Source organism: Micromesistius poutassou (assembly GCF_964030765.1).
Source record: "Micromesistius poutassou genome assembly, chromosome: 13".
Classification (NCBI taxonomy): domain Eukaryota; kingdom Metazoa; phylum Chordata; class Actinopteri; order Gadiformes; family Gadidae; genus Micromesistius; species Micromesistius poutassou.
The window spans coordinates 5,765,662-5,776,745 of NC_140283.1; the positions used below are offsets into that span (position 1 = coordinate 5,765,662).

General features: G+C 47.6%; 1 protein-coding gene across 2 annotated transcripts; it reads right to left on the bottom strand.

The window, feature by feature from the left end:
• Positions 1–2,078: 2,078 nt before the first annotated feature.
• On the bottom strand, positions 2,079–9,397 carry det1 (DET1 partner of COP1 E3 ubiquitin ligase). Of its 2 annotated transcripts, XM_084476811.1 has the most exons (10): positions 9,156–9,397; positions 8,819–8,877; positions 8,274–8,670; positions 7,371–7,637; positions 6,523–6,735; positions 5,944–6,167; positions 4,653–4,782; positions 3,793–3,983; positions 3,161–3,352; positions 2,079–2,755 (listed from the first exon to the last, which is right to left on the bottom strand). In XM_084476811.1, exons 3-10 carry the CDS (start codon positions 8,529–8,531, stop codon positions 2,380–2,382), a joined length of 1,851 nt encoding a protein of 616 aa, XP_084332937.1. In that variant the 5' UTR covers positions 8,532–8,670; positions 8,819–8,877; positions 9,156–9,397; the 3' UTR covers positions 2,079–2,379. The 2 variants fall into 2 exon arrangements, with proteins under 2 accessions (XP_084332937.1, XP_084332936.1); XM_084476810.1 differs by lacking the exon at positions 8,819–8,877.
• Positions 9,398–11,084: the final 1,687 nt, after the last annotated feature.

Below are 11,084 nucleotides of genomic sequence, written 5' to 3' on the forward strand. Positions count from 1 at the left end.
CCATAAAGCCAAGCCTGTTCACGGAACAAAACGAAATGCTCCCAATTTAATCTCATGAGAAATATGAAATCTGCATGAATTCATACCAAATCCATACCAAAAACAGAAAAAAAAACTTGGTGCCAAAGGCTTCGTGTCTCGGCCTAGGTATGCTTAGAATATACCATCTATAGAAGTATTGATTTGAGAACACAAAATAGGCCATTGTGATCAATGTGTCACATGCGTGTACATGCAAAAACACAAAGGATATTTTTTGGCTGTCCGTCCATGCTAATGCAGCAGCGCGAACAGCAGAGAATGCGTTATTGGGCTGTTCTGCAGATCCCCCAGCCCTCCTTACGACATAAGAAGGCTTGGAGAAATAGTTGTGCCAAATGTCCTTGGCACTACACACATTCCTCTGAAACGTGTTACTTCTGTGTCACACATTTCACGCATACTCTCATCTTCAATGTCATGATTAATTAATTTATTACACATCAACGCAAGGCTCATTCTATATTATTACCATGCCTTGATGCAATAAAATTGGTGCTGTGCGGTGCAAATGGTTTGCCAATCTACCTGCGGTAGATTTATTTGATCTTCAAGTCAATTAAACTACCATCAATACACCCATTTCTACAATTCCGAATGATGTGCGGAATTTTGTCATGGTTCGTCAAATAAGATGGCGATCTTTGAACAAACCACCATTGCAATAGCAAACATTAAGGATTATGCCATTTTCTGGATTATATTGACTGGACCGTTGCCAAGACAACAGCAATTAGTAGAGGCTGGGTTACCATGCAGAGTGGGTATGTTTCCCTAGCAACCACGGTCGGCAAAACGGCTCTAGGGTTATCTGATACAAAGAACACAAGTGTTGCAACATATATTGTATGCTATAATACGCTTTGCAAACCAGAAATGGAGATTATTTCAGTGTTTTTGTGGATTGGAAATTGGAATTGGGAAATTGAAATTGGGCCATGGAATGGCCTCAAGGGCAGTGAACCAATATTCAGAATCCGTTATTCAGAATCCGGTTCCCTCGCTGGCTTAGTAAAAAATCTAACCATTTCAAATTAGAGTCATTATTTTAGAGTGGTTTAAAATTTCAATTTTCCATTCCAGCTTAATGGTTTCCAAGAGGTATGCAATTGAAAATGCAAAAAGTGACCTAATTTTTTGAGGATTCGAGAGGCAATAGCAATCAATAGCCCCTTTGATGAACATTCGGTATGGTCAACCTATTGAACACATTGAACAGTTACCAGTAGGTATGCAAGATCCTCATTTTACTGAGGTTCTGAGAAGCAATCAATGACACATCCAGGAGAAAAACGATATTGTGTGTCAACATTTAGTCAGATTGGTTTGAGTCAAGAAAGACATGTCCTGCTACAGGTCATCTTATCTGCGCCTGCTTGGTGGGTGGGCCCGACCACTTACTGATTAACACAGCCTGGTGTCGCCTTGGTTACGCAAACACTAACCGGCTGATCATCATGACCTAAAGGGAGCTTATGAGCCCCCCCCCCCCCCCCCGCTGGACATATGAATAAACATTTCTTGTCCTTGTTTGCCTGAAAACCCAAGAACCTCTCACTTCCTGCTCCGCCCGCTGCTTAGATCCCTCGTCTCCTCCTCCGGCCCACGCTACCCAATTCTCTCCATCCTCCCCTCCTATCTAGAACCGTCTGTATTCTAATACCGCCCATTTGCTGTCTTTCACTCGCTCATAAACACACACACCTGGTGGACTGTATGTAACCAGAGGCTACCTGAACAGTTAATCCCTGAGCATCTGCTCTCCACTCCAACCTGACCCCTCACATCTGCCCCCCCCCCCCCTCCCCCGACCACGCTCAGCTCACCAGACCGTTGCACATGAACGGTCTTTTACAACATAATGCCGTCTGTTTTGATTCCCGGGAGGGTTGGCATTTAGGAAAAGCATTGCATTGGTTACGCAATATAAACTCCTTTTACCATAAAAATGAACACACAAAATACCCTTAATGAACACACACACAAAATAGATATACATAATATAAGATAGATATAGAACACTTTATTGCCATAAAATATTTACATAAAGAAATATATATTTAAAAAAAAAGACTTAAAATGTCATTTAAAATCCCTGCAAATGTCTTGGATGGGAAGATGGCGGCCCCCCATCATTAGCCTAACCTTTCATTAGGGGCTTCCCTCCCTGCGGAGCGCTGCACTGTGCGGGGGAGGGGTGCCGTGCGGCCCGCTAAGAAAGGCTAAATTGGCGTTCCTTGCTGATGGAGAGGCGACCGCTGTTCTGAAGGGACGGAGGGGAGCGGAGGCGCGGCACAGCACAATGATCCCCCCCCACCGTGGGGCTGATTGAAGGTGTAGTCATCGCCAGCGCTGTTCCACAGGTGTGAGCGCGAGCACGCCACACACACACACACACACACACACACACACACACACACACACACACACACACACACACACACACACACACACACACACACACACACACACACACACCTCTCTCCTGCTCACCCTCACATACACACACCTCTCTCTCTCTCTCTCTCCCTCACACACATGCCTCATGTGGAAATTGACCACGTACTCCGTGTTGGTGCGCTGCACCGAGATGGCGAAGGGCTCAAAGGGGTGGAAGGTGAAGGCCACCAGGCGCCGCACGGCGTGGTTGACGGGCCGACCCAGGAGACCAGCCTGGATCTTAAACTTCAGCAGGCCCGAGTCCCGCGCGTAGAACCTGGGGACAGGAGGGCCACACACGCTCTGCTGTAGGACTCCACTGACACTGATCTGGAGAGGGGGGGGGGTGGGTGGGTGGGTGGGTCTGGGCGAGGGTGCATGTAGGCGGGGACACCTGGTACCGGATGGGCTGGGAGGGAAGGAGGGAGGGAAGGAGGGAGGGTGCATGCGGCAGCACGGTGGGTGGGAGGGAGGGAGGGAGGGTGGGAGGGAGGGAGGGTGCATGCGGCAGCACGGTGGGTGGGAGGGAGGGAGGGAGGGAGGGAGGGTGGGAGGGAGGGAGGGTGCATGCGGCAGCACGGTGGGTGGGAGGGAGTGAGGGAAGGAGGGAGGGAGGGTGGGTGCATGCGGCAGCACGGTAGCTGATTGGGTGGGTGGGAGGGTGCATGCGGCAGCGGGGTACCTGATTGGGTGGTCCCCGCAGGTCTTGGGCCTCTCCATCACCGAGACCCACTTGTCGTCGTAGCTGAAGAGCGACAGGTCCAGGTAGGGGCTGCTGCTGTAGGACTGCGCGCTGATGGGCAGCTGGCCCAGCAGCCGGCGCACCGCCTCCGTGTGCCCTCCGTACTTGGCGTTCACTATGGTGTCCTTGAATCTGGAAAGGGGAGGAGCGGTCACTAGGCGGCACCGTGGATCACCACGGCGCGGTGGACGGAGGGAGAACACGTTTGAATGGTCAATAAGATCTGAACCCTGAGGGTTCGACGTTTACTAAAATATATTGATTCATAACAATAACTATCAAAAAAATGTATTCAAGTCATGCAACCATCAGAAGCAAAGATTGCACAATGGGTTTCCTCCAAGGCCGGGGGCTGAGCTCCAGTTTACATTGTGATGTGCAGCAGAGTGGACACCTCCAGCTCCTCTGGGTTCAGACCGGGAGAGATCTAGTTCCCAGCAAACACCACAGAAACCCGCTGTGCCACCAGCTACAACCAACACCCACATGGCTGAGGTCAAACAGCCGTGAGAAAATAAAAAAGGCATTGAAATGAAATGGAAACCCCAGAGTACACCCGGCGCTCCTCTGACCTTCTCTGGACCTGCCGGGCGTAGTTGTTGGAGGAGGCCGAGCAGGGGAACTGCACGGCCTGGCTGTGGAGCGTGGCGTTGCGGAACAGGTCGCAGAAGTTCTCAAACAGCTCCAGCAGCTGGTCCGACGTGTTCTCGAAAACGGCCAGCACCTCGGTGGACACCATGTTGTACACCACGAAGAACGACGGCTAGGGGGGGGGGGGGGGGGGGGAGAGGGAGACTGGCTGTCAATCAACGGTTCACTCTTCAAACAGTGCTGCTGACTGCAGGACCATCTGTGTGTGTTGGTGTACAGTACAGTTGAGTACAGTTGGGGATGGTGAGGTAGAGCCAGGATCAGCACTGTGTGGTCGTCTCTACGGGTTCCCTGGACCTCCCAGACACCCGTCTGTTGAAGGCCGTTCCCTCCGTCCGTATTGGGTTTTTTTCATGGCCGATTTCCACGTCTTTTAAAACTCATTCCAGAAACCGATATTTGGGCTAATGTTAATTTCCATGAATAAATAAAAGAAAAATGCCAAACAAGGACATATTGATCCATAGTAACCTCTAAATTAGGATATGTTTATGGCCGATAATGGGTCGACCTACCGGTAGCATCACCCAGGCAACCTCCTCCTCTTTTAAAACACGCACATTTCACCATTTACTATTCTACAATTAGTTGGTTTGGTTTTTGCTACAACATACACATTTGCATAACAAAATGTGCAAATGTTCATTTTCAAAATATTATGATGAGGCCATTATACGTGACATTTGGTGATTGAACACATAACACAGGAGATGTCCCAACACAGACAAATGTCACCTAACGTCTGCCTCTCTCTGGTCATCACTGGCACGCGCTCTCCTACCTGGGAGGGGTCGGTGACCCGGAGCGTGACCACGTCTTCGCTGGTGTATTTGATGAAGAGGTGGTGCTCATCCAGCAGCTGCATCTTCCACATGCGCAACCTCCGCAGCTGATCAAAGAACTGGAAGAACCTGGGAACCCACATGATGAGACCATTACCACAGCACCAGTGAACACATGATGGAGACCATTACCACAGCACCAGTGAACACATGATGGAGACCATTACCACAGCACCAGTGAACACATGATGGAGACCATTACCACAGCACCAGTGAACACATGATGGAGACCATTACCACAGCACCAGTGAACACATGATGGAGACCATTACCACAGCACCAGTGAACACATGATGGAAACCATTAGCACAGCACCAGGTGAACACATGATGGAGACCATTAGCACAGCACCAGTGAACACATGATGGAAACCATTACCACAGCACCAGGTGAACACATGATGGAAACCATTACCACAGCAGCAGTGAACACATGATGGAAACCATTACCACAGCACCAGCAGCAGTGAACACATGAGACCATTACCACAGCAGGTGAACACATGAGACAATTACAACAGCAGGTGAACACATGAGACCATTACCATGGCAGGTGAACACATGAGGAGACCATTACCACAGCAGGTGAACACATGAGGAGACCATTACCACAGCAGGTGAACACATGAGACCATTACCACAGCACCACCAGCAGTGAACACATAAGGAGACCATTACCACAGCACCATCTGTGCTGTTGCACCTTATGGGCAACAAATTAATTACATTTCTCAAGCAATTGGTAGATCTGTTATTTTTACTTAAATTACAAAAATAAATGATAGAAATGATCAAAACCACAAACCTGGGGTTTGTGAATGATGGCGATAAAGGCTGAATGTGGTTATTCCTCCTCAATCCATTATTGACTATTTAATTCAAGTCATTATCTAAGTAAAAATAACAAAGAACTACTGATAGCTGAAGAAATTTGGTTGCACATAATAAAGAAATTATAAACACTTCAGATAAAGCAACCTGAAATTAAAAACACTTAGGGCTCCGGCAACCTGCAATTATTTACCAAACCTAATCAGAAAAATTATCAAAAAGATTATTGTTGGCATGTTGTGTCCCTGTTTTCCATGATGGCATTTGAGATTCATAATGACCCGCTTATAGTATGCTCACAAACGCTGTGATCAGCCTCTGAGGAGTAAGGTGACAGAGAGGAGCAGAGAGAGTGGGTGGAGCCGAGCGAGGAGCAGAGAGAGTGGGTGGAGGCACGCACCTCCTCTTGGCCATGGCGCTGCCGTCCTGCTCCGCCCGCCTCCACAGGTACACCAGCAGGCGGTGCTTCAGAGAGTTGATGGTCTTGTCGGTGTAGAGGCGGGGGAAGCCCGGCTGGCCCTCCGCCTGCGTCTCCATGGAGACGGCCGACAGCGTCAGCAGGTCGTCCTCGTAGCAGAAGCGTCCGATGGTCCTCACGTCCAGGAAGGTCCCCTCGGCCGTCACCTGAGGAGGCCCACCACACGCATGAGCCTCTTTGGCCCGCAGCACACAGACTGAGGCCCAGTCCCATTTCTCTCCCCTTAACAAGAACACTTGCTTTGAGTGCCCTTAGCTGAACGTCAGCTACCGAGCTGGCTAGCGTTCAAGGATTGATTTTAAGGGAAAAACGGCACTCCCCCTTGCTCCCTTAAGCATTGGGACACCCTACCCCTTCGTGGGAATGTGCAAAATCTAGGGTTAGGGCTCAAATCTAGGGGAAGGGGGAGAATTGGGACAGGGCCTAACACTCCTTGATAGAGCTTCGAACACCACACATGACCCTCTATGACTGATTAAACCCGTGTGCGTGCCAGTTCACCTGGAAGACGTGGATGGTCTGCTGCTGCACGGAGAGCACCGCCAGGATGTTCCTGTAGAGGTAGAGGCCCTGGTTGTGTGACAGGATGATCTTGTCACACTTGAAGGAGCGCGTGTCACACAGCCGGCCCGTGTGCAGGTCGATGATGTGCAGGGAGTAGTCCTCCAGGGGGGAGCGTGGGTTGGGTGTCACCGACTCGTTGTTGCGGTACACCTGGCCAGCGGGAGGAGGGGACCGTTTTAGTGGCAAGCCTCACTACCACGGCCCCGGGGACAAGGGGCCGATTCTAGCTCCTGACTCCCAGACCAGCACTGCAGAGTTTGGCAGTTATCAGTAAAAATGGACCAGTATCTTTACTGACCAGTAAAGACACATCCTGCCCTATAGAGAGCACTTTATGTTGACCAGTAAAGACACATCCTGCCCTATAGAGAGCACTTTGTGTTGACCAGTAAAGACACATCCTGCCTTATAGAGAGCACTTTGTGTTGACCAGTAAATACGCTTTTTCCCCCCGTGATTTGAACAGGAAATCCCCAGTTGAACCGTGTCTTGATCCTCCATCAGCTGATGTGAAATAATAACAATTATTGAAATCAATACTAAACTTTTGGAATAAATACATTTGCATGCATAGATTAAGACCATACAAGGAGAGCATTTTTTTTTTTTAAATAAATGCCACATTCCACATACAAACCAAACTAACTTCAAAGTAAAAGCATCCCAACTCATCATCCCCTTCTCCTCCACAGCCTGCAGAGATCCCTCGGATTGGACGAGGCGAGGCCAGCGAGACCTCGAAGGTCACTAAGGTGGGAGTGCGGAGCAGAGAGCAGCTGCACTACCTCAAAGAAGTACGGCGGGGGGTCCTCCGGGACGTAGGTGGCCGAGCCCACGATGACGTAGCGGCAGTCATCGGTGAACAGGCTGCACTCGCGGTTCAGGTGCTCCCCGTTGGACGCCACGTTGGTGACGTGCAGCAGGGAGAAGAAGCGCTCGAAGAGCCGCCCCCGGATATTGAGGGAGCGCTGGTCGTTGGCCGTGGAGAGGGTCTCCCCCTCCTGGCCCCGGAGCAGGTCCTGGGCCGCCTGGCAGCCCTGGTACTCGTAGATCTGTGGATGTTTTGGAGAAACATGGTAAGTCTGAGGTGATCCCGTTGGTTAAACTGTCAGAGTCTCCCTGCTTTCAGAAACGTCACACTATTGGGGACGGGTTTGTCTCGCAGCAATGGTTCACTTCTCACATTCTTTCAGACAACAGAGTTAAAGAAGGATTGGATATCTTATCATTAACAGGTGTTTCAGTGTGAAAAAGTCCAGCCACTGACATTCAATGTCATGATAGATAAATCAATGGGGGTTACATTATGTTTGAATCATCATTTAGGTTGAAATACCTTTTTGTTATTTTGTATCCCTTCACCTGACTAATGACTCAAATTATTGGTGAACTCATTTGGCGATCAACCTCAGATGAGGCTTCTACATCTATCGCTATTTTGTCAGTAAGCAGATGCTTTCATCCAAGCAAGTTAGGACAGCAACAATCAAAGAAAAAATATTTATGCATCACTTATTTATTTGTATTTATTTATTTTGGTTGCACGAGCATGAGTGCTTTCCACTTCTGCCCAACATATGTTAGTAAAAACAATATAAGATAAGACAGTAAAGTATATTAAGTATATTATATTATTCAATTGAAGTAAACTGCATATTCAGGTATCTCCTGAATTTCCATTGGCTTACCTCCAGAGATGTCTGGTCAGAGGAGAAGGCGATGAAGCAGCGTCCGTCGGGAGAGAACTTCCTCAGGAAGCACGGGGGCTTCTCCACGTTGACCACCGTGAAGTTGGGGAACAGGTTCTGGTGGAAGCAGCGCACGCGGTACCAGTGTGCCCCGGCCCGGCCGGAGCACACCCGCCTCCTCTCCAGGCGGTGGACCACGTTCTGGTTCTGGATCCTCCTGGGCTTCAGCGTGGGGCTGTCATCTTCCATGGCTCGCATCGGATGCAGTGGGAGTGCGTTTGTGTCCTCGGTGGCCGGTTAGGACTCGTGGTGGTGGTGCCAGATACGGTGACACGGAGGACTTGCGTCACAAACTATTCCCCGTCATCTTGGGTGTAGGTACTTGTTGCACATGAAACTGCAAGATGTGGGTAGAGAAATTAAACACATAAATGCTGAACCATTCATAATCCTAAGTGCATGACATACTAATGCTAAAGTACAGATTTTTCTGTGGTTTGTTTTCGAAAGCTCAACTACAGCCATCCCTCATGTAATTAACTAACCATCAGTGGGAAGTCTGTACATTCAATTAAGACACTGGATGACACGTTGCCTTGGTGGTCTTGAAAGCAAGAAGAAAACTTTGTTACTTGCTACATGTGACTCAAATGACCAATGACAAGGTTACAGAAACATAGGTGTCAAGGAACGTTACATTCCAATCAATTCTCGGTCAGTGTACAAGAGGCGGGTTGCTCTGTAAACACATTATGGTTGCATTGGAACAACATCAGGCAGCGAGCAGAGGCAAGCGCCACATTTAATGAACTACTTAAAGAAGCGCTGGAAGGAGCCAGATGACACTACTACTACATGTTAAACTATAAACTGGTTACTCACTCGGTGTTAGAGAAAGTCTACCGTCCAGCTTTTCAAGAAGCAGCATACATCCCAGTCTTGGATAACTTTCTGAGCTCTCTATCTCGCTTTGTATTTGAACTTGTGGAACAAATTTGCTGTTTAGGTTATTGGAAAGTGGTCCCCGTTTTAATAGGAACGTTACAAAAATTTGAAATACTTCACGTGTATTCAATCTTGCTACATTTCTATAAAACGGCGTGGACATGCCTAATATTATTATAGCTAAAGCTACAGGGCGAAAATCCAGAGAAGAAGAGCTTCCAGAACTCGTTGGTACTGAGTTTGGCTGTTGGTAACTTAACGGCAGTAGGAATCAACAGCGCCATCTCAGGATGGAAACCGCGTTGCATCTTGTAAACTTGGAGCCCCATTTACATCGACGGTGACTTCTTGTTATACATCCATGGGTGGGAGACCCTAGGTGTCAAATTATATCATATGATATTGAGATTTAGGATATGATGTTATATTATAGGATATTATGTTATGTTATTTGTAAGCCTATACATAATCAAAAGCTAGAACTGTAACGGTCGGCATGCCTTATATTTCTCTATTTCTATCTAATCCAATAGTATTCTATACATCGCTATCAGTATACATTTGTTCAGGTTTGCCGAAATTCTTGTTTGGACGAGGGATAGCCTTAGCAACATATTAAGGACTGCAAGGTACACCATCTTTCAGACACAAATAATAAGATGTTATGTTGCTAGAAACCCCATAGTAAGCAACACTAAAAGCATTACGGGCCCATTCCCTTCAGCCAAACGCAGTTCCCAAAGAAGAGCAACAGAATACCGTGCTCTATGGCAGTAAATGCCGGGCTTTAATTACACAGCAAAAAATTATACAAGAGAGGTATCAAAGTTAACACCAATCAATACATCATTAACCCCACTCTCACCAAAACGTCTCAAAACCAACACTTATGACGATTAGTTAACTTGGGCCGAGATGTATTTACAAATGAGTAACATTAACTCAAGCATCTTGATTTAATGACTGTAATCTACACCATTTTTAAAGGACTGTTTCAAGTCTGAGAAAAGCAGGATTGGTTGAGTGTGCACTGTGCAGTGAATTTAGTAATGTCACGATGGTCTTGACAACATGTTCGCTCACAGCACAGCAAACTGAGTTAAGCCATTGCTGAACCGACACTAGATTTAATTTGAACTCAACGGCAAAGAAACGGGTAACTGTATTATTAAGTGAACAACATCACCACATCTTGACATCAGACCAACTGAGGTCGACCGAGCCACAGTTTGCTCCCAATGAGGATTCCAGTAGATTCCATTCTGATCCTTGAGCTCTGTCCAGATGAGATGAGGGGAGCACAGAATACCGCTCCACCGACAATGCATTATGCGCACATCCACATGTGACAATCTTCTGGATGCAGACATGTCATCACAGCCTTTTTGTATTATTAGCATTACTGCAATGGCGTGATTTGAAACAAATACCTTGCAGAAATTCCATATATTATTCCTCTCTATCAACCTGAGTAGCTCTCTGTTGGAAGAAGTTAATGGTGCAGTGTACAATTATCCTTGACCAAAGAACCAAGTTGTAATTTCAGTAAAAGCACATGCAGCGAGCCATAAATGTAGGTCTTACAAAGAAAACTGCCGGGAAGCATCAGGAAAAGGATGTGAAATTACCTACTTCAAAATCTAATGACATTTTCTTTTCAGCATGACCTGTGTGTGTGTGTGTGTGTGTGTGTGTGTGTGTGTGTGTGTGTATGTGTGTGTGTGTGTGTGTGTGTGTGTGTGTGTGTGTGTGTGTGTGTGTGTGTGTGTGTGTTTTTGCATGTGTGCGTGCGTGCGCGCGTGTGTGTGTGTGTGTGTGTGTGTGTGTGTGTGTGTGTGTGTGCGTGTCTGTGTAAGCATGCATGCG

Bases quoted from the DNA above. Each gene is read 5' to 3' on its own strand.
- det1 (XM_084476810.1), bottom strand. From the start codon at position 8,531: ATGCGAGCCATGGAAGATGACAGCCCCACGCTGAAGCCCAGGAGGATC. The intron at 6,736-7,370 runs GTAGTGCAGCTG...CCCGCTGGCCAG, and splicing joins CCCCGCCGTACTTCTTTGAG to GTGTACCGCAACAACGAGTC. The intron at 3,984-4,652 runs GTAGGAGAGCGC...CCCCCCCCCTAG, and splicing joins GGGTCACCGACCCCTCCCAG to CCGTCGTTCTTCGTGGTGTA.